This window comes from Salvelinus sp. IW2-2015, linkage group LG2 (genome assembly GCF_002910315.2).
Source record: "Salvelinus sp. IW2-2015 linkage group LG2, ASM291031v2, whole genome shotgun sequence".
Taxonomy (NCBI): Eukaryota; Metazoa; Chordata; class Actinopteri; order Salmoniformes; family Salmonidae; genus Salvelinus; species Salvelinus sp. IW2-2015.
Genome location: NC_036839.1, coordinates 1,076,009 through 1,100,146, shown reverse-complemented (window position 1 = coordinate 1,100,146; position 24,138 = coordinate 1,076,009). Strand labels below are relative to the sequence as shown.

General features: G+C 41.7%; 1 protein-coding gene across 1 annotated transcript in view; it reads left to right on the top strand.

Annotated features, from left to right (window-relative positions):
- The window catches only part of LOC111973053 (dachshund homolog 1-like), a 270,959-nt gene that overhangs the window by 210,920 nt on the left and 35,901 nt on the right, over nucleotides 1–24,138 (top strand). Inside the window, 3 exon segments of the mRNA XM_070446570.1 lie at nucleotides 9,876–10,048; nucleotides 10,579–10,714; nucleotides 11,219–11,359. Coding sequence (XP_070302671.1) covers nucleotides 9,876–10,048; nucleotides 10,579–10,714; nucleotides 11,219–11,359 — 450 coding nt within the window.

Sequence of the window (24,138 nt, the reverse complement as noted above, 5' to 3'; positions counted from 1 at the left end):
TAAGTTGACGTTGCTTTTATATCTAATAGTTCCTCCCGGCTGTATGTAATAAAACTTCAGATTTCCTGGGGTAACAATGTAAGAAATAATACATAAAAAAACTAAATACTCCACAGTTTCCTTAGAACGCGAAGCGAGGCGGCCATCTCTGTCGGCGCCGGATCAACAAAAAAAAAGAGAAAAAAAAGAAGGCTGGTAACTATAAAGAACTTACCCTCTGCAGCAGAGGTAACTCTGGGTCTTCCTTTCCTGTTTCACCTAATTGCGTTTGCGATAATCACATAAGTTGTCTTCTGTGGCTCAGCGGTCTAAGGCACCGCATCTCAGTGCTGGAGGTGTCAGTACAGACATTGGTTCAATTCCAGGCTGTATCACAACCGGCTGGGATTGGGAGTCCCATAGGGCGGTGCACAATTGGCCATGCGTTGCCCAGGTTAGGGTTTGGCCGGGGTAGACCGTCATTGTAAATAAGAGTTTGTTCTTATCTGACTTGCATTGTTAAATAAAGGTTACATTTAAAAAATAAGTGACATGACAGCATCCTATGCTTTTCATTGAAATTGTTAGAATTTTGAGCGATCGTACTGATTTTTTCTCAAGGACCGATGGTTATAGATGAAGAGAACAGGCCAGAGCGAGTAATGCTAATTTTGTAATTAAAACAGATGATCTGATGACCAGCACATGTAAACCGATCCCCAAGCGGCACCCATATAACAGCGGAGAGCGGCGTGAATCAAATGACAACGGCTCGCCCGTTGACTGAAAGCAATCTTTTTAAGAGGGGGAGAGGCCTTTAACTAAGTATCACATGGAAATAATTCCTCTATCTGCTTGGCGTGTCACTGACACAAGAACTCTATTGATTGGCAAGGGATATATTACACCGTCAATAGTAATAGCTGCTAGTAATGGGTTCTCTTGTGTGTGTGTGTGTGTGTGTGATTGTGTGCGTGTTTGTGTGTGTGTTTATCAGTTTATTGTGAGTGACCTGTGACAAATGTCAAGTTAGATGGGCCCAGATCCACACTAGAAATGTGAACAGTATGGTCATGGCTTAATATCAATGTCTCCTGGAGGCTTGGACGTCCTGGGCATCCCTAGCCATGTGGATTATTAGGTTAAGCTGGGTTGTATATATTGGGACACACCGTAGCAAAACTTTTTGCAACAGAAAATGTAAATAMTTTTTTCTTMCTGGACAAGTTCAGGTTGTCCCTCCCGGTATCCGTCTGTTTTCTATAATTTGGTGCCAAATGAAGACGACCCTGGTCTATAACATCTCTGTCCCTCCCTCAAGTTGTTTAGAGCATTACATAATTGCGGTAATTGGTTAGTTTCGGGTCAACATTTACTGTGGCTTGTTATTTTCAAGCACATTGTTCATTTGGAAAATGTGGAATTTTGGAATTATCTTGTGAGAAGGATTGAGACATTATGAAAGACATWTCATCAAGTTTTATTTATGACAAATGTAATGATCATCAAATCAAAGATTCGTAGATACTACATTGTGACTCCATGACAGAATTATMTAAACAGAATGATCTTTTCAACCTCTTGTAATCATTCATTCTATTTTCATAGACAGCCTGTAAGTAGTGATGTGGATTGATTTAGTCAATCAAATGTGTATGATATGTTGACCAGAATATCCTGGATGGAGGATATCCCAGATGGAAGAAGTTGACACTTTATTTAAAACTTACTTCTGAAAGCGATATCCCCGGAAAACCGCTATTGTCACGACTTCCGCCGAAGTCGGTCCCTCTCCTTGTTCGGGCGGCGTTYGGCGGTCGACGTCACCGGCCTTCTAGCCATCGCCAATCCACTTTTYATTTTCCATTTGTTTTGTCTTACACACCTGGTTTCAATTCCCCAATTACCTGTTCATTATTTAACCCTCTGTTTCCCCATGTATGTTTGTGAGTAATTGTTTGTTGTATTCTCCGTATTGTGGGCTTGGTAATTCTCTTGTATTTTGATGACTTTGAGTAAAGTTACTTGTATTTACTCATCTCTGCTGTCCTGCGCCTGACTCCTCTGCACCAGTTACACATAGACCTTTACAGCTATCTGCAATTGATTGCATCACAGCCTCAGTCATCTGGAGTAGGCGGCTAGTGGCAGAATTTTGGCACAAATAACACTGTCTGTCTCTAGGGTATTTCCTAACACATGATATACTGTGTGTGTGTGTGAGTGTATGTGTGAGTACATTAGTGTTGTCACGATACCAACACCAGGTTTAGTATCACGATACTCAATACCAAAACCATACCAAAACGACACCACGGCAAAAGAAGAAGGCATATTAGCCAAAGTCACAGAATGGCACTTGATCCAGGCAGATAAATACAGCTACTGCTCTGTTCAATATTTGGGCATCTTTTGAGTTCATTATCATTCATGTCAACAATTTTCAGACAGCCACGTATGCATTAATTAATCAATAATACAATACAATACATTTTACTTTGTTTTTAAATCTATATTGATAAACTGGGTAAATCRWAAATATGCAGCCTAGGCCTATCCACAATACAGGCGAATGCATGGTGAATGCATTTTCAGTAGGAGTGTGTGCATGCATTGAGCTATTGAGCTTGTTTTGGCTGATTTCATGGGGCTACAGATGACAAACAAACACATTTCCCTCCCATTTGGGAATGATTTAATTGTACTGATCAACAACGTTTGCATAGAAGTTGCTTCTTTTATAAAAATGTGTGCTGTCTTTAACCAGTAATGACATCATGCACAAGGCAAGAGGGGGGCGGCCTGTCAGAGCACAGTCAGTTCGCTGAGGAAATGGATMATCTTTGGGAGAGATGTGAAGAGGCCAAATAAGTGAATKAATATTTTTGGGGTGGCAATCAGCTTTGAAATCAGCATATTTTTCATTATGGTATTACAAACAAAGTACTAGGGTAGTGAATGTATGTTAGCTTTAGGAAAGCTAGCAAGGAAAGCTTGCCTACAAAGCTGGAAGGTACCAGTATCTTCTTGCATTGTAAAGTGTTCCAGCCTGTTTGGACATTGTTTTGCGAACGGTAATGAACAGTTTCAACATGTCTTCATGACGTGTCGCATTATTCAAGTATGTTAACTTCTGTGCAGCATGAGTGGGGAGCTAACATAATGCGGCCCAGACTCTCAGTGCAGGCTAGCAATGAAAAAGTGGAGCAGGCACGTTGCGCGCTATAATAAGCGATCGGCTGCGCTGATAGACAGGCTTGATCCGTGAGACACATTTGACAGATGTACCGGACGTAACAGCAATTCTAGCACCGAATTGTTTTTAATGTTCTAGTATTGAAAAAGTACCAAAGTTTAAGTATACCGTGCAACACTAGAGTAAATGTACGCATGTGTTCAGGGGGAGGCAAGTCATTATGCTACCTCATCAAACCAAAGATGTTTTGTCATCATTACKTTCTCTAACATTCATTGACATTACATACGTTTGCAAGTGTTCCCACCTGAATCGTTTGAAAGTATGTGTATCTCTTTCATGCTGCTGCTATAGGAATGTCGACCATATTGTGGTCATGTGTGTTGTGTGTAGTCATGTGTGTTGTGTGGGTGGGTGTGTGTGTGATTGTGCGTGTAGGGGACGTGTGTGCGTGTCTGTCACAGGAGGCTGCTGAAGGCTCATAATAATGGCCGGAAGGGAGCTCATGGAATGGCATCAAACACCTGGAAACACTGTATTTGGTGTGTTTGATACTATTCCAGTTACTCCTCTCCAGTCATTACCATGAGCCTGTTCTCCCCAATTAAGGTGCCACCAACCCCCTGTGGTGTCTGTGTATATGTGTCTTTATGTTTGTGTGTGTGTGAATGCGTGTGCGTGTATGTAGGGGATGTGTGTGCGTTTCTGGGTATGTGTGTGTATGTCTGCGTTTGTGTGCGTGTACATGTGTAGACGAACGCAGCCCATAGCACTGCCACAATACGAATAGATGTTTCTGGGTTTTTTGTTGTATATTTCCTGTAGCTTGCGCTTCTATCTGATGGAGTTTAATGGCCCACCCACCTCATAAGGCTGTGCTGTTGCCTTCTGGAGAAATGTGTACTTACAATAAAGATATCTGGTTGATTAGTGGTACTGTGAGACCACTAAAATGGCCCACAGCTCAGAGCCATTGGTTGCGTCCCAAATGGTACCCGCTATATAGGAAATGGGGTGCTGTTTGGGACGCAACCAGTTTCTTTTCATCAGCCAACCGTTTATTTATAGGATTTGGGTGCAAAACCCAACAAATCCCCCAACACGACCACAAAAAAGTCCCAAACCTATAGACCATGCTCTCACCTTTGTCTGAGCAATGCAGCAGCAACTCAGGGGCATTTTACAAGGGCATTTAGTAAAAAAAAGCCAAGATTGTTTTGGAGTATGTGCATGTACTGTATATTTACACAGGAAGTGATTCTAGAAATTTGATTAAAACTGCGCCATTTATGTTTTTTTGACAGATCAGAAGAGAAACACATCTCTGTACCATGAAAGCAAAAGGAGGCTTAGCAACACAGTACAAAATCAACCCTGTGTCTTTCCCAATCCAAATCAAAGGCTCTGACCACATTCAAATGGGTTTTAGTTTGACAGATAGGCTTGACACAAGCCATATATTAGCAAACATAAGGATTCCTCAGCGTTGGTTGTGACTGTCAACCAATTTCGCATTCCTCCGACGTCCGCATGGTCCTACTTAATCAGCGAGCGAGACAGAGGGAGAGAGAGAGAGAGAGAGGCCTGGACAGATCCTCTCCAGTCCTTGCTATCTCTTACAGTACATCTCATCCCCCTTTTCCAGTTAAAAGAAGGTAAATAACAGACAGACAGCTTCATTAGCTCGAGCATCTGCGGAGACCACTCTACCCTGGCTTGCACCGATGGTCGCTTAAATACTGGAGCTTTTACTCAAGGCCCTGGTGGCGACCTCCGATCAGTTACAGCTGACATTATTGTTTGTCATGAGACTTTTCCTGGASAGAGGGAGTTAGAGAAAAAAAAAGAGATCTGAGCCTGAGTTGTGGCTGAAAATGTAATCTCTCTCTCTTTTGTTTCTGTTTTGCTCCACAAACARCAAATCATTCAGTTGAAGAGATAATAATGTGCCAAGTAGGAGCTGGTTGAATTTTTGTCAAGGGAAATCTAGCTACTCCAGAGCTAAAACTGACGATAGGCAGCTAGACAGAGATCTGTGTGCTATTCGGAAGGCTAGGTTTTCAGTCGGACACCTTTTGGATTCATTTTCCATTATTCCCACCCTGGAGGATTCCTTATTGTAGGAAAAGGTGGGTAGAATAGCTGTCTCCATCAGGAGTACTGTTAACACACACACACACACACACACACACACACACACACACACACACACACACACACACACGCACACGCACACACACACACACACCAGAAGGATTAACAATAGAGGATATTGCATCACTTCAGGTTAATGACTCAGTCATTTTAGTCATTGAAAGAGGTAGCAATTATTGCCCTCTTTTCAATCATGTTAAGCCCTTCATCAACTGATTTTGTACTAATACTTGAACCCGCTTGTCGTTTTCCAGACCTCCTCCACGCGTTTCTGTCCGACAACACCTTTTTAATCATGTGATCTTTCCGAAGGGTGTTTGAATCCATTCCATTTATCCTCCGTGATTTTGGATTGTTGCTTATTCATGCGTGCACTTCCAAAGTACTGTATTACCCATAGCGTGAGCTGTTTGCCTGCGTATTAATTCATTTTGTTTTAATGATGGTAGCTAAGTCGGAGTTTACCTTTGGAAGTCCCTAAGGCTTACTCCAGGTAAATTACTCCAAATGCTGTTGTTTATGCCTTTCACTAGGAAAACAACACATGGGAATTCAACTCACCGAAGTTGAACTACTGTATAGGGGAATAACAGTAACTGACGAAACGAATGCATCTAGCGATGTGGTTGAATGAAAAGCTCACTTACTGTAATGTTGATCGAGTTAGGTCCTTTTCGGATTTGTTCAGAGAATCCTTTGAAAGGGGTCAAAAACAAACAGCGCAGTCACACACCGATGTCCATATGATTTAAAATGACAATAGTTGGCAATAATTCTAACCCATTCACTATAAATTCATCATACACTGTAAGTACCTGGGAAAAGTAATTGAATCCCTTCCAAAACAAAGCCAGCAACAATATGTCTGAAAAAAAAACACCCACTCATATAAACAAATAAAACACTATGTTCCAACAACACCTAATCAATTACATTGAATCCAACCAATCTCTGTGTACCCAGTGCCTTTCAATCACCCATAAAAGGACTGTATGAACTCATCTTGGCCTACAGCAGGTTCCCATACAGTCAACTGAATGGGGCCTTTATGGAGGAAACATCATTTGAGAATGGTTGAGAGAGATCACGTGTGTGTGTGTGTGGGTGTGCGTGCGTGCGTGTGTGCGTGCCTTTCAGACTGAGACATACCATAGAAGTACAATACAGTGGTTAACACAAGAGACATCACTCAGGACTATGATTGATAAAACAGTATTTGAATGACAAAAGCAAAGTCATATCAGTCTCAGGCAATGATATATATTTTTTAAAATCTTTCTCCCCTTATGTGTATGTTGATATCCTGAAGATGTAAGTCAGACACAGTGTGTGTGTGTGTGTTTCGGTCTGTGTTCTTGCACATGCCTGCGCTTCAAAGGCAGAATAGCGCTCCCCACGTTGGCCCTTGAGTGCATTGGAAMTGTAGATACACACATACATACAGTGGGCCTCTCCATGATGTCTCACTGTAAGTACCCCTGACATCAGGCCCTCTGTGGCACTGTTTTAATTGAGCCCAGGATGCTGAGAGTTAATTGATTCAGAAACGGAGATCCAACGGAAAAAGTTGGTGGGACCGAAGGTGCACGCCTTGGCTTTTTTCTCCCTCGCCTTCTTCATGTTTGGGAATGCTTGCCACTCGGAATCTGCATGCCATCTTTCTTATGGAAATCAACATGATTCGGGAGGAATGGGAGGGAACAACGGAGAGAAGGACTACCTCTGTGTCTTTCATTTCCCAGCCCTTGTCTTTTGAGGTTTTCTTTGCGGTGTAGATTACCTTGCCCCTTGTTGGCAACTGATATTTTCTCGCAAAAGCAGAGTTGTTTTGTGGATTAGCTTTGTGTGGTGGTTCTAGCTGTGTTTTATCTCTTCTTTTCTATAGAGCCAAACTGCCAAAAGAACATTTTTTTWAAATCTGGGTTTTAGATTTTGGCTTTAAACTACTTCATGGGGAAGCGTCTGATAGCTGAATCATGGGACTAAAAACAAACAAAAGATAACTMATGTCAAATATACTGCGTCCGTAAAATGTATATAGTATGTATAAGTAGAAGTAGAAGCATACATATTGTGGTCCATTATTTTACTCCAATTAGGGAGGGGGGTAGGGTTAGGGGAAAATAGTAATGGACAATATATACAAATATATAAGCAGTACCAGTCAAAAGTTTGGACTTTTAAAAAAAGATATGGGGGATTGGAAATGATGCGGACAAATGCATTGATAGAAGCAATATTAAAGCTGGTGTTAATGCAGAGAGTAGGGTGCTTGTGGTTTCCGGAACACACACCTAGCTGTGTTCATGTGTAACCGATGTGAAATGGCTAGCTAGGTAGCGGTGGTGCGCGCTAGCAGCCTTTCAGTCGGTGACGTCACTTGCTCTGAAACCTTGAAGTAGTGGTTCCCCTTGCTCTGCAAGGGCCGCGGCTTTTGTGGAGCGATGGGTAACGATGCTTCGTGGGTGACTGTTGTTGATGTGTGCAGAGGGTCCCTGGTTCGTGCCCGGGCCGGGGCGAGGGGACGTACTAAAGTTAAACTGTTACACATGTTCGTTGAAAGTTAGACCGTTTTCATTATACTGTACCATCTAAAGGCACAGCAGAGCATTCTTTACATATCTGGCCAACTCATCTCTCCACTTTGACCAAATAGATCACTATAATTGCAGAGCCAACATGTAATCATTTGAAACATTTGTTAGATATCTGATCTTGAAAATGGGGTACGGTGGCCAATGCAGATCACAGAACAGAGCCGAAATGAATTGAAAGTTCCCTGTTGTTGTAAGAGTTAAAAGTCCAGACTATACCTACGCCCTATACACCTACACAGTAGCCTGTAGCCATTTGTCACACTGTAGTTCTGAAGATACTTGTTTTGTTATTAGCGTGTTTTAACAAGTCATTTGGGGTAATGGCTTCCAATGATTGCCTTATTTTGTCTGTCACAAATGGCACCCTGTTTGTATAAAGAATAGGGTGCCATTTGGGATGCGGACTGAGATTGTGCCTTATGTGTAAGTAGTGAGCCCTATTTCCATAACGTAGACCTTTTTTTCCAGCCACGGAATAATTGATGTGCCTTTTATGGCTGTGTGAACTTTTGGCTTTGAACTACTGTTATCATCATTACCATTTTCATTACAATTATGGTCTGTTATTATCTATTATTATTTATTATTATCATCTGTTGTGAAACATTTACACCTCAAAATATACGGTAGGGAAGGACCCATCCCTCTAAACTCTTAACTCATCCCTCTAAATTTATTAGAGTGAAGTAGTGTCGTGTTGTTTGATAATAATACTTTGATGTTGTTATTTTGGCATTGCATGGCATGTCAGTATCAGTGATCTGTAGRTTATACCATCATGGCCACCCACTTCGGTATGAGAGAAATAATATTTCAGTAAAATGTTAATTCAATCAAATCTACAATGCGCWATTTGCAGTTTTAAGCCCTATTCGAACAGGATTAGTTTTACTGGGGGAGGTCGGGTAATGTAATTATGTGCGCGAGCACAAAACACCACATCTGTAATTTTAGCCCTGTACGAATCTGCCATGTCAGTCATTTTTACATGGCAGGAGAGTAACAACTCCAGACAGAATAAGCTACTGCTGATAATACTAGTCCTGTGCTAATTGACATCCCTGTGTTTTGAGAGAAATGTCTGAGTTTGACAGGTGTTGCTCGCGTTTTGAGCGAGAAAACAATAACTGATTTGATAAATAGCCTATATATGAAGGCCTTACATGTGTCAACTTTCACAGTAAATGCTTTTGTTTGTACGTTTTGTGTGAATGAATTGAACGTCGCCAAGTGCATCGGTAAAAAATCTCGCTCCTATTTAATGCGACCCTTGCTGTTAATAGATGGCAAAGCAGCAGCATACAAACTGAGCTAAACATTAGGAAAGTATAAATTCAGTTTGTCATCCATAGCCTAAAAACGCATCTCAAGTGCAAGTGCGCCGTTTAGCTCACATTACTGTAGGATGTCTTCTAATAAAATATCCCAACATAAAATAGTGAATATGACCACGCTTCCTATAAATTCAAATGTTATGGCGACAATATACCAAAGATGGTTTGGTATGGTTTCTAAACTTGGTAACCAGGCTCAAGTTATAAGTATTGCCCTGTTATCACCGGGACTTGTTGAAATATCTTTACGCCTCGAAAAAAAAAMCTCCAGGCTTCTGTCATAACTGTCAATTTATTCAAGAAAAAAAARATGATTGACAGGGATCAGTTTTGAAGTAAAAAAACAACTCTGGAATAAGGGAYATTCTGGGGTAATAATTACATAACCAATGTTCTCTAGTAATACTAGTCACATGTGAATGGGGTTTTACAGTTACATTTAGATAAAGCTTTTTCTTATGCTCGAACAAAAATCKTAACATTGTAGAAGGTTATGACTGAAACCAGCCCTTATTGGTTACCTTTATGTCAAATTAACCTATCAATTTCCTCCAATCCAGATGAACCAATCAACCATGGTTTCCGTTAACCAATCACCTTTCTCACCTGTTGTAGGTTTGGAACTGCCCTTCATGATGATGCCCCACCCCCTGATCCCGTGCAGCTTGCCCCCTGCCTCTGTCACCATGGCAATGAGCCAGATGAACCACCTCAGCACCATCGCCAACATGGCCGCCGTCGCACAGCAACAGAGCCTGCCCTGCAGAATGGTCACCTCAGTCATCAAGGTAAGCTGTGTGTAATAGACATAATATTAAACCAAAAAGTATTATATTATATGACAGTGTTTCCCWATCCTTATCCTTTGGACCCATAACTTTGTTAAAATAATAAATAAATATGCACCCATTTGGGTCCCCAGGACCAGGATTGGGAAACACTGTTATATTCCAACATGGCCGATGTGGCACAGCAGCAGAGCCTGCCGTGCAGAATGGTCACCTCAGTAATCAAGGTAAACCGCTAGAATGGACTTAATTTACTAAACTGTATAGTAAACACATTACAACATGGCTGCCATGACACAGCAACAAACAGAGCATGCCCTGAAGAATAGTCACCACAGTCATTGAGATAAACTGGCAGAATGGACACGCACTGTGTAGAACTAACATACAGCTCTGGACATTTAAAGTGACTTATCCTGAACTTTTGACTGCGATGACAGAGTGGAAAGCCCTACGGAAATGTACATTGATTACATAGCATCTACTTTCATGGACCTTAGTTGTCACTGATGTCCCTCTGTCATTGACAGGAGCGTGTCCCAGACAGTCCTTCCCCCACCCCTTCCTTAGAGGACGGCAGGAGGCCCGGCAGCCACCCGTCGTCCCACCGCAGCAGCAGTGTCTCCAGCTCACCGGCCCACACAGAGAGCTCCTCAGACAGGATACGTACGTCCCCCTATTCCCTCCCCATGCAACGAGTCAGACTGGCTAACTGCGTGTTCAGTTCCGCAAGTAAACAAACCGACCCCGCTAACCCACTAACCCAATTTTGATATTGTTGTTTTTGTTGTACTGAACCGATAAATTGATTGATTTGGGATTTTGTAGTGCTCTTCAATCCTTGTCCTAGTTACTCACTGGGTGTGTAGGTTTTTGTTTCATCCCAACAGCAGTAACACACCTGATTCAACAAATCAAGTGCTCGATGATTCATTTGATGATTAGTACACTTGATCAGTTTAATCAGGTATATTAGTGCTGGGATGGAACAAATCCTCGTACACTAGGGGTCCTTAGTACCAGAATTGAAAAACACTTGTTCTGAGTCATCCACGTGTTCAAAATGTGATAGTTAGAAGTTCATTTCGAAAAACAGGGCATATACAGGTCAACTCGAACAGACAAAGACATCTTCTAGCTCACCTGTACTACTCTCTCTCTCCTCTCCAGCCATACATCAGAATGGTCTTTCTATGAACCAAATGAACCAAGCTCTGCTGGGCCTCTCCCCTAGCATTCTGCCTGGGCCTAAAGAAGGCGACCTGGCCCACGACATGAGTCACGAAKCAAAGAGGATGCACGTTCACAAAGGTAAGACGTGTCCTATTGAAAAACACATATGCACGTTGACAAGGTTATGTGTCCTATTTTCATACATACAGAGTGCCTTCAGAAAGTATTCATACCCCTTGACTTATTCCACATTTTGTTGTGTTAGGGCCTGAATTCAAAATGGATTAAATATATATCACCCGTCTACATGCAATACCCCATAATGACAAAGTGAACACATGTTTTTAGACATTTTAGCAAATGTACTGTATTTAAAATGAAATACAGAACTATCTAATTTACATAAGTATTCACACCCATGCGTTAATAAGTGTTAGAATCACCTTTGGCAGCGATTTCAGCTGTGAGTATTTCTGGGTAAGTCTGTAAGAGCTTTGCACACCTGGACTGTACAATATTTTCCCATTACTCTTTTCAGAATTCTTCAAGCTTTGTCAAATCAGTTGTTGAGCATTGCTAGACATCCATTTTAAAGTCTTGCCATAGATGTGCATGCAGATTTGCCACTCAGGAACATTCACTGTCTTCTTGGTAAGCAACTCCAGTATAGATGTGGCCTTGTGTTTTAGGTTATTGTCYTGTTGAAAGGTGAATTAATCTCCAAGTGTCTGGAGGAAAGCAGTTTGAGCCAGGTTGTCCTCTCAGATTTTTCCTGTGCTAAGCTCCATTCTGATTWAAAAAAAATCCTAATTAACTCTCCAGTCCTTAATTATTACAAGCATACCCATAACATGATACAGCCACCACTATTCTTGAAAATATGGAGAATGGTACTCAGTAATGTGTTGTATTGTATTGKCCCCAAACATAACACGTTGTATTCAGGTCAAAAAGTTCATAGCTTGGCCACGTTCTTTGCAAGTATTACCTCTGTCAATTAGGTTAGTATTGTGGAGTAACTACAATGTTGTTGATGCATCTTCAGTTTCCCCCTATCACAGCCATTAAACGCTGTAACTGTTTTAAAGTCGCCATTGGCCTCATTGTGAAATCCCTGAGCTGTTTCCTTCCTCTCTGGCAACTGAGTTAGGAAGGACTCCTATATCTTTGTATTGGCTGGGTGTATTGATACACTATCCAAAGTGTAATTAATAATTTCACCAAGCTCAAAGGGATAATCAATGTCTACTTTTTTATTACCAATCTACCAATTGGTGCCCTTCTTTGCGAGTCATTGGAAAACCTCACTGGTCTTTGTGGTTGAAGCAGATACCAATGGATAAGTGCTGAGTTAAACATAAAATGATGCAAATAATATGATGGTTTAGAGCTGTGCTGGGGTTGGGTTTGTGTGGTGTTGCGGTGGGGTGGGGTGGGGTGGGGTGGAGGTGGGAGGTTGATAATGACAACAAAACCACAGTGGAAATCATTGGGCTGTGTGTTCCCTTTGTTAGCGGCTAACAATTAGCCCAAAGTGGAGATCAGCTCTAGTCCTTCCACTCACAATATGAAGTAGCAAATAGTAATAATTAGGTGATCATGCTTCTGAATTCATAGGTCAAACTCACGCTGTGTGTGTGTGTGTTGTGTGTGTGTGCGCGTGTGTCTATATGTTTGAGTGTGGTGTGTCGGCAGGGGGGTTTGTGTGTGTGTGTGTGTGTCGGCAGGGGGGTTGTTTGTGTGTGTGTGTGTGTCTACATGTTTGTGTTACAGTGTGCAGAGCTGCGACCATCGGGGGACATAGTGTAATAACCATTGAATAAAACCAACATGATCTTCTTCTACCCCATCTGCATTCTCTGTACTACTCTGCTCAGTGCTCACCTCAACCAGTCGTTGCCATAAACAGAGACATAACACCTAAACTTCAGCCTATTAACACCATGCTGTTCTACCATACACACATTACAGTTTGTTGACAATTCAGACTGTGATGTCCTATGATATGTGATAGAGCGAGAGAGAAGGGGGGGGGGGGGAAAACCAGACAATCCATTCATGTAACACACACGCAAACAAACACGACCACATTATTATTGAGATTGTACATTCCTAATATGTCACCAGTGTTGATTAGGATTCCGGGCTCTCCAGCGCGGTTGTACCAGAGGTCTCGGATCTGCAGAAAAACATTTTTATAAAATAACCCATTAATGCAGAGGAGTGCAACTAAATTAGTTACCAATTTGCTGAGCATGAATTAATGAAGAGAGCTTCGCGCGGCTCCCACAGTTGTAATTTTCATAATAACCCTGGACCTTTATTTGGCAGGTTGTTTAGTTTTTTTGTTTGAAGGTTTTCATTAGTCTAATGAGGAGTGTGCAAGGGCGAGCAGTCAGCACAATTTACATGAGGAAGCTATCATAATAAATGAGGCAATTTGAATAACACACACAGCTTTATGCGGTGAGATAAGAGAGATTGTAGTCGGTCGGCAGATCCGGCGCTGGTAACCAATACATTAGATCCCAACTAATAACTAAAGTCATCCCAATAAAAGCTTTAAGTGAAGGAAATAGAATGAATGATCGATATATTGAACTGTAATGATATGATACATGATGCATTAGATGAATAATATAAATGTGTTCCATTGTTAAAGAGCGAGGGAAGAGGAGGGCGGGAGGGAGGGATGGAGAGGAGGTGGTCTGCGATTTGCTGCTTTGTTTATGGCAAGCTTTTTAATTAGGATTGTTCATCGGATCAGTTTGTTTAGACAAATGAGATAACATTCCAATGGTTTAATGATATTTCTCCACTTGTTTGATCTTTATGGTCTTGGTCGAGAATTGAATTAATCTCATGCATTATACTCACAGGGGACTGTAGGATGCAGTGCCTCTGCCTCCATATATGAGGGTTAATAATATCTGCTCGTATCGGGCTATCGAAGACAAAGTACACCGTTACTGCCACTGTAATGCAACCAGTCATTTGTCGCTATGAAGATCTCTCAACAGTAAGTATCTGCTATCGAAGACAGTCAAACTACACAGATACTGCACTGGCAGAAACTCTCTCTCCGCTCTTTTCCACATCCTCTTTGATGACAAAGGACAAAGACCATTTGTTGTGGTTGAAACCGCTTTATTACTTCAAGTCCAGTCCATCCTCATTCTAGCTCACAACCAGATGGTATAGCTTTCGGGAGTCTTTTCAACTTTTTATACACAATTATTGTTGGCAAGTAACGATCGGTTGCAAATAGGATTTGATGATATATGATGATGTTTCATAAAAAAATTTGAAACGGCAAAAGTACAAAGGCCAGCTATGTATCTCACATCAAGCTAATTGAATCGCTTCACAAAGGGAAGTCTGTGGTGATCACTTTCGACAAGCCCGCGTCTCGTGAAACAGCAGGTAGTTGACAAACAAGGCAGAATAAAAGACACGGAAGCCTTTGGTTGTAAACTCATTTTAGATATCACACATTGAACATGATTTGATTTACTGGGGGAGAAGCCTTTTTAAACAGAAGCAATATGCACAACACTCCGGTGTTGCTGTAGAAACCATATGGCAGATGAAGAGCACAAACAGATATATTGATTAGCCAAACATCTCGAGAGAGAGGTAGCTGGAGAACAACGAAATCTAGGGCACCAGACGTTTAATCTTACCAGTAAAAATGTTATGTGTGAAAATGCGCTAGATGTTTCTATTCACTTACAGTGGTTATGCTATGTTGGAACTGGAAATGTGGTGCAATGGAACCAATGGAATACTCTCAAAAGTAGTAAACCTGCCCATCTGTCACGCCAAACACCAATCTAACGCTTGACGCATCTGAAAGAGAACAAATACTATTTCCACCCGGGTCTGGAACTATAGTCTAGTCATGACTTCACACAACTGTAGCGGCTAGAATGACTGACGGGTCTCGTATGACACAAGGAGACTTGGAAAGCAACCAATCTGTAAAATGATTCCGTAAACCATATTCTAAAAGGGGAAGGGTTTGACTGTAGTGGGATATATTCTCACTTCCTGTGTAAATGTTATGTGTCCTTGTTGACACACTGTGAGATGGACTGATAATATCCCACCTTGGATAAATGGACCATCCTGGTGTATCTGTTCACACAGAGTGCATCCTGATTCCATTGGATAAGTATAATTTTGTAGAAACAATCAGATTTTCCACACATGTCCTATATGGTASTAAAAAGTAATAAAAGAAACTGTAGCCTACTTGTCACTGAAATTGACTAAAGTGTGCTGATCGTTTTAATGCAGCATTACATCTCGCCTCTCGTTACCCCTTTAACCCTCATTCACTGTCACACAACTTCTTTGAATCTTCATTCAGATCCAGGCCGGAGAAGCCTGCTCATAAAACTAAAACACAAACAGCAATACGTGCTTGCGTGCACACTCACATACGCRCACACACGCACACACACACCAATTACTGTACATTTAGCGTTTAAACATAACCTAAATCACACATAATTGGCATCTTTGAAACAAGCATTTGCCAAGTAGTTTGCTGTGCTAAATCAGAGCTACAGTTATAGTGTTTGTGTCCAGTAAGACAGTCGGGCAGACACATTGGTGTCATTGCATGGCATTGCAATCCTACAGGGAGTATCCAAAGCTATTCTCTTCTCTTCTGTTGTGTTGTGTTCTGCCGACTAACGACATTAGCTGGCGCTAATCCAGACTGAATATACTGAGTCGATCTCAAAGGAAGACAAAAGAACTAAGCGGAAATAGGGAAGCCAAATGTTTAGTAAACTCTTAAAAGGCCCAGCTTAGAGAGTTAGCGGGTTAGAGAGAGAAGAGCTCCGACTCTCTCTGCAATTGCTACAAGCCTAAAAAGGGGCTTGAAAAATGAATACAAATCCATTAGCTGGTCCTGGTTTCACAGTTATAAAAAGACTTAAGGGCGGGACGTGTTAAACGTGTGGAAATCTGTTTTGATAACATTTTGGGCTTATTGGGCTTTGCCGCCGCCGCCGCTCGAATTAATACCACTTAATTTGCAGATGGAAGAAAGCCGTGGCGTGGTGTTTCCAGTTAAAGAGATTAATTTTTAAACATCTAATTGACAGGCCCGGGTCAGGCGGGATAAGCAACAGACTCTGTAAGAGACGGCCGCRCGGCAAAGTCAAGGTGACTGGAATACCGCCTTTCAAAAACACCCGTCGAAAAGAGAGGGAGGAGAAAGAGAGAGGAGAAAGAGAGAGAATTAGTCGTCAAGAAGTGTCCCTCCACCCCCTATTCTCTCTGTCTCTCTGTCTCTCTCTTTATTATGAATGATTTAGTTTCCCAGTGAAAGGTTATAAAAGCCATGTACGGCAGTGTAATATCCGTAGAGTGAAAATGTGAAGGTTTGATTCGCAATGTCCTCAAGTCAGCTAGCTACCAGACTGCAGTGTGATAAGAGGCACTGTTCTGAATAACTCCTGCCTCCAAGAGGCCGTTTCCATGTTTTATAGGCTTTACCAAGGAAAAGCACACACATAGCATTCGTGGCGTGGCTAGTCTGTAAACATGATGCACTGTTAGTGAAGTCGCTAACAACTAAGGCTGCTGAAAGCTAGAATGTATTCCAAATGGCACCCTTTTCTCTGTAATGCACTACTTTAGAGAATAATCCTATGGGTCCTGATCAAAAGTATTGTAGTATATAGGGATTATGATGCCATTTGGGACACAAATGCTGGTGTTTACCTTGGCTGAGTATGTGGTGCTTGGCATGTTGGTAATGTAGCATCGCCTAATTACTATTTACATGTAAACATGAAATGAGACAAACAACCTCACAGAATGGCTATTTAGAAAAGGTGAGGCAAAATACAGTAATTCATATTCAGGGTCAACCTTATCTGACTGTAACAGCTGTAGAAGCGGTGTGTGTTGTTATTTTGAATCGCAAATTTCCAGAATTGGACATAATTCTACTAATTGTTTTCTGCTTCTGTCCAAGGGCACGCAGGTACAATATGGGCTGGCTATATTRTAATATGCATAATAGCAGATGCTCTGATATGTAAAGTGTGAGGGGGGACCAAGTGCCTGGTTATACTTTTGTCATCATTCTGTTTTTATTGAAAATAACCCCTAACCCCTACCACTGTATGGCTAATGTGCCTCGGCCTAATCCAATACGATGAGTGCTTTGATATTCAATTACTCATATTCAATCCGATGTACATATCAACCCATTTTTTTTTACATCGGCAGTTGTCTCAAAGTGCTTTTTTTCTCTCTCTCTTTTCTGACAGTCTGGAGTAGAATAGCAAGCATAGCAACAATGTCTTACTCCTTGTGCCTTACAGTGCATCCCTCTCACACCTCACTAAGGCACTTGTCCATTCCCCCAGCAAACGGTAACATGAAACAGAGGCCTGCTGCTGTGTGTTCCTGATGGACAGGCAGATTTCACCTTGGCCAGCGAATGATAATGCATTATTAAATTTGCCTCCGCCGCTCTCCTGGCTACACTAGGAGCTGACCACAGCATATTTATCTCCCCATCTGAGCCTCACGTTGGCGCCCGCATCTTGGCAGCCAGAGCGTATTCTGTCACTTTTGAGGCATTTTAAAGATTAAAAAGAAACCCTCTGCCTCTTTCTTTCCCCCAACGTTCCTTAAAAGCGTCACCCTGCTCTTCTTTTTCTTCTATGAAATGTGATTAGCGGATGGAAGAGGGTGTCACGCAATGGAACATTCATGAGAAAGGTAGGGGGGGTGGAACAAATATCCAAATGAACTGCCCTCCCCACTCCCATCTACCCCACACCCCCTGACCTGAAGCAGTAGTCCCCTCTCTGAACAATCAGCACTCCCTGTCTCTCTTCCCTCACACAGGGGGGCCGGGGAAATTTTGATTGATCCTCTATCAAATAATGATTTTGCTTGGGCATATGCACTGACAAGTTGTTTGATCACAAAGCATTGTCGCCTGCCAAGTCACATTCCGGGGCTTGTGATGGCTAATGATAGGTAGATAGGTAGTGAGCATCTTTGGACAACACCAAGGACACTAGGTTATAAAAAGAAGACTGATGCAGAGCAGAGCAACTCAGTGGATCGGGCGAAAGTAAGGAAAATAGGGAGACGAAGAGAAGTCACTGACAGGGGAGATAGCTGAGTTTTAATGATACTCTATGTGAATTGAAAAACCCGTCWATGTCGGTGAAGTGTTTAGGTCGAAATTGTCGAGGTTGCATTTCTGAACCAGCCTCAAGAAACTCAGAAAAGTAGTACGAGGCATATAAAAAAACAACCTTACCTTTTATCAAACACTAGTTAGAGCATTTGAGTCCTATTRGAACCACCTTACTTCATACCATTTTGGTATTAGGCAAACATACCGCTGCACTACTACTCATAACCACTAAAATACACTTAGGGAAAAAACTATAACTTTTGTTTTCGTTCCTCTCTGATGTTCTTCAGGATTTGGTGTTCTGCACTGTATTTCAGCTTCCCCTGACATCATCTCATGTTTGATCAGCTGTTGAATTATCTAAGTGATAGTGCCTATGCTGCATTCCATCAGTCATACTGTAGGTAAAGTACAACTGCCGCCAGAACAGGTCTGCGGACAGGAAATATCAGGACATTTAGGGCAAGGCGCTGACTTTAGTAGGTAGTGTCTTACATAGCTCAAACTGTCATCTAAATCTATTGGAAGCAGAGTTTGAGCAAATGTTTGAATACTTTGTGCTTTTATACTGYCAGARGAAATGGTGCTTTTMACCTTATGTAGCCTTGCCCACTTTMCCCAGAACCATTTCAAATGTGTTTGTCTTCCAASTTCCGGCCCATTGACACACAAGGAAAACCATAGTTAAATATGAATTACATTTGTCTATGTAACTATGAAATAATATGACAATAAAGTGCACAGAATTGGAAAGATGCACTATATGACCAATCTGTGTGCTTAGGGTCACTGAACCTTCSCCCCAGTCTGAGGTCCTGACCGCTCTGGAGCAAGTTTTCATCAAGGATCCCCCTGTACTTTGCTTCGTTCATCTTTCCCTCGATCCTGACTAGTCTCTCAGTCCCTGCCGCTGAAAAAACATACCCACAGCATGATGCTGCACACCACCATGCTTCATCGTAGGGATGGTGCCAGGTTTCATTCAGACATGACACTTGGCATTCAGGCCAGAAAGTTCAATCTTGGTTTCATCAGACCAGAGAATCTTGTTTCTCATGGTCTGAGAGTCTTTAGGTGTCTTTTGGCAAACTCCAAGCGGGCTTTCATGTGCCTTTTACTGTGGAGTGACTTTCGTCTGGGCACTATACCATAACGGCCTGATTAGTGGAGTGCTGTAGAGATGGTTGTCCTTCTGGAAGGTTCACCCATCTCCACAAAGGAACTCTGGAGCTCTGACAGAATGTCGGGTTYTTGGTCACCTCCCTGACCAAGGCCCTTATCCCCCGATTGCTCAGTTTGGCCGGGCATCATTCCATTTAAGAATGATGGATGCCACTGTGTTCTTGGGGACCTTCAATGCTGCAGACATTTTTTTTTACCCTTCCCCAGATCTGKGCCTCRACACAATCCWGTCTCGGAGCTCTATAAACAATCGACCTCATGGCTTGGTTTTTGCTCTGACATGCACTGTCAACTGTGGGACCTTATATGGACAGGTGTGTGCCCTTCCAAATCATGTCCAATCAACTGAATTAGAATGAGGCTGTAACATAACAAAATGTGGAAAAAGTAAAGGGGTCTGAATACTATCTGAATGTCAGACCAAGAGACATCCCGAAAATCAGTCTTCTCACAAAATTGTCTGTAGCATCCACCTCTATGGAAAAATTATGGTGTTCACTGTTTTGCTCTACGACCTCCACAAGCACCACGGGACAAGTCTGAAGGTAACCCGGTACCGGTTAAAAAAATGAATGGAAGTATGGAGGTAATTTTGTGCCAACAAAAAAGGGATTAAATATGTGTCCAAAAAAACTAAAATATTTCCTGAGCTTTCTTATATCCCCATAGAATAATAYATTCAAAAAATATATCATAAGGAATGTGTCAAAATCTTATTCCTTATGATTTATTTTTTGACTATCTGTTTTGACATTTATGAATGTGTTATTCTATGGGCCATAGTAGCAAAGGCCAAATTCAATGTCTTATCAAATATAGTTTTTTATAGTTTTTGGTGATACCTATGGAGGTCCTAAAATTCAAAATCAAATATCTAAATGAGCCATGGTATCTTAAAACAACTCCATATGTTTTATGGAGGTGCCATTGGTAAGTACATTATATTTTTTCATGTGGCACAATCTCATAGTACATAGTACAGTAAAAGGATGATGTTTCGATTTGCAAGGCCTTTATCAAAATGCAACATCAAATACAGGGACCAATAAATCCAACGCAATGAAACTTGTATTGTCAATCTGTTCACATAACCCTCTTCTGTCAACTGTAAAGAGAAGTAAAACATGTATTTTACAATTCCTTTTTTTAAAGGTGTGCTCTGCAGACCTGGGTTCAACTTCAAATACTATTCTGCTTTTACCAATTGCTTCAGCCTGCCTAGAGTGCCATATGGGTGGGTTTGCCATTTTTGCCCCCAAAAATATTTGGGTGCCATTGCGCCAGCCAAGCTCAATCAAGCCCTGTTTAAGTATTTMAAAATATTTTGAAGGAGTTCCCACATATACTGAGCGCTCGTTGGCTGCTTTTCCTTCACTCTGCGGTCCAACTCATCCCAAACTATCTCAACTGGGTTGAGGTCGGGTGATTGTGGAGGACAGGTCATCTGATGCAGCACTCCATCACTATTCTTATTGGTCAAATAGCCCTTACACAGCCTGGAGGTGTGTTGGGTAATTGTYCTGTTGAAAAACAAATGATTGTCCCCCTAAGCACAAACCAGATGGGATGGCGTATCGCTGCAGAATGCTGTGGTAGCCATGCTGGTTAAGTGTGCCTTGAATTCTAAATAAATCRCATACAGTGTCACCAGCAATGCACCCCCACACCATCACACCTCCTCCTCCATGCTTCACRGTGGGAACCACACATGCGGAGATCATCCGTTCACCTACTCTGCGTCACACAAAGACACGGCAGTTGGAACCAAAAATCTCCAATTTGGACTCATCAGACCAAGGACATTGCTCATGTTTCTTGGCCCAAGCAAGTCTCTTCTTATTGGTGTCCTTTACTAGTGGTTTCTTTGCAGCAATTCGACCATGAAGGCCTGGTTCACACAGTCTCCTCTGAACAGCTGATGTTGAGATGTGTCTGTTACTTATTTGGTCTGCAATCTGAGGCTGGTAACTCTAATGAACTTATCATCTGCAGCAGAGGTAACTATGGGTCTTCCTTTTCTGTGACGGTCCTCATGAGAGCCAGTTTCATCATAGTGCTTGATGGTTTTTGCGACTGCACTCGAAGAAACGTTCAAAGTTCTTGAAATTTTCCACATTGACTGACCTTCGTGTCTTAAAGTAATGATGGACTGTCGTTTCTCTTTGCTTAYTTGTGCTGTTCTTGCCATAATATGGACTTGGTCTTTTACCAAATAGGGCTATCTTCTGTATAACACCCCTACCTTGTCACAACACAACTGATCGGCTCAAACACATTAAGAAGGAAAGTAATTCCACAAATGAACTTTTAACAAGGCGCACCTGTTAATTTTAACATGGCGCACCTCATGAAGCTGGTTGAGCCAAGAGTGTGTAAATCTGTCATCAAGGCAAAGGGTGGCTACTTTGAAGAATTTCAAATATAAAATACATTTTGGTATGTTTAACACTTACTTGGTTACTACATGACTCCATATGTGTTATTTCATAGTTTTGATGTCTTCACTATTATTCTACAATGTAGAAAATAGTGAAAATAAAGGAAAAACCCTTGAATGAGTAGGTTGGTSCAAACTTTAGACTGGTACTGTATGTCATTATATTAACATGCATATAGACAATATCATATAGGTTATTATTCATTCTGGTTAGGCGGTTGATGTGTGTGTTTCTGAAGAGAGATCTCAGGATCAGTGTATTATATCTGTTCTGAGCAGAATGAATACTGCTCCCTTGTCTCCCCTGACAGCCCCTCAGACGCTTAAGGATTTATGAATATTTCCTCCATGCAGACTTTCCGTCTGTGTGACACTACCCGTGGCCTTGAGAATACGTTTCAATCTATTAAGTCAAATCAAAAGAGTCATTACTTCAAATTGGTTGGGGGAGAGGGAGAAGGGGATAAAGATAGGTAGAGCGAGATAGAGAGAGAGAGAGCGAATGGGGATTTTTTAATTTGTTTTATTTATTTAACCCTTTATTTAACTCGTCAAGTCAGTTAAGAACAAATTCTTGTTTACAATGACGGCCTACCCCAACCTGGACGATGCTGGGCCAATTGTGCGCCGCCCTATTGGACTCCTGATCACGGGAATGGGGTGAGAGAGAGAGGGAGAGAAACAGGGAGGGATAGAGTGACACACTGAATGGGTTACTACTGGAAAAGTGCAGCCCATAAGGGCAGTTGAAATGTAATGATATCTTATGAGAAAATATTAGGATGTCACTTTCCCAAAAGTCATGGTAAATGTGTTTTGAGGTCCCAAATTCAAATTATATGCCTGTGGAGGAGAGCGTTTAGGAAACAAGTGCCACTGGCCACACTGATTATCCCACGCTCTCTCTCTCAGTCTCTCTCTCTCGCTCTCTCTCTCGTCGGCTCGTTGTCATCGCCTCTCTCCGCTCGTGCTCTCGCCTCCTCGCTCGTGCTCTCGCTCTCTCTCTCTCTCTCAGCTCTCGCTCTCTCTCTCTCTGTGCTGCTCTCTGCTCTCTCCGTGCTCTCTCTCTCTCTCTGCTCTCTCTCTCGTGCTTCTTCTCTGCTGCTCTCGTCCTCTCTCGTGCTCTCGCTCTCTCTCGTTCTCTGTGCTCTCTCTCTCTCTCTGTGCTCTCTCTCTCTCTCTCGTGCTTTTGCTCTCTTCTCTCTCTCTCTCTCTCCTCCTCTCCTCTCTCTCTTCTCTCTCTCTCTCTCTCTCTCTCTCTCTCTCTCTCTCTCTCTCTCTCTCTCTCTCTCTCTCTCTCTCTCTCTCTCTCTCTCTCTCTCTCTCTCTCTCTCTCTCTCTCTCTCTCTCTCTCTCTCTCTCTCAAATTCAAGCTGCTTTATTGGCATGAAAAACATTGGGTCAATATTGCCAAAGCAACAATGTATACAATATTACATGTAATAAATTTATAAACAATGACAAATAATAATATAAGAATGGCAGTAAATAATAATACAAAATTAAATAATAAAAATAGAACAATAAAAATGGTAACAGTCAATAATCGAATGTAATGTAATAAAAAAATGAAACTATAAACTAACTTATAATTATAAATAACGGTCATCTTCACCATTACATCGTACTACAAACTACTATCATCATTACCACTACTACCACCACCACCATCATTAAACTGCTATCATTACCATTACCACCCATACCATTACTACTTGAATGATAAACAACAATAATAATAGTAATAACAATAACAGTAATAACAATAATAGTAATAATAAGTAAGTTACTTGCTTACTATGCAATGTTATTATTCAGTGTCTCTCAGGCTATGGCAGCCAAATACATATTTTGGCTGCAAGAGGAGCCATTGCTCCTTCGCCCATGAGTATTTTTTGTTTTTTCCTCTGGGGTTTAATAATTTAAATTTGGAATAAATGTAGACATTTCTGTGAATACATGAATCTTGTGGAGGAATATTTATCACAGATAAAGGAGAAAGTGCATCTCTGTTTCTACTCTCTCTCTCTCTCTCTCTCTTCTCTCTCTCTCTCTCTCTCTCTCTCTCTCTCTCTCTTCTCTCTCTCTCTCTCTCCCTCTCGCTCTCCGCTCTCTCCA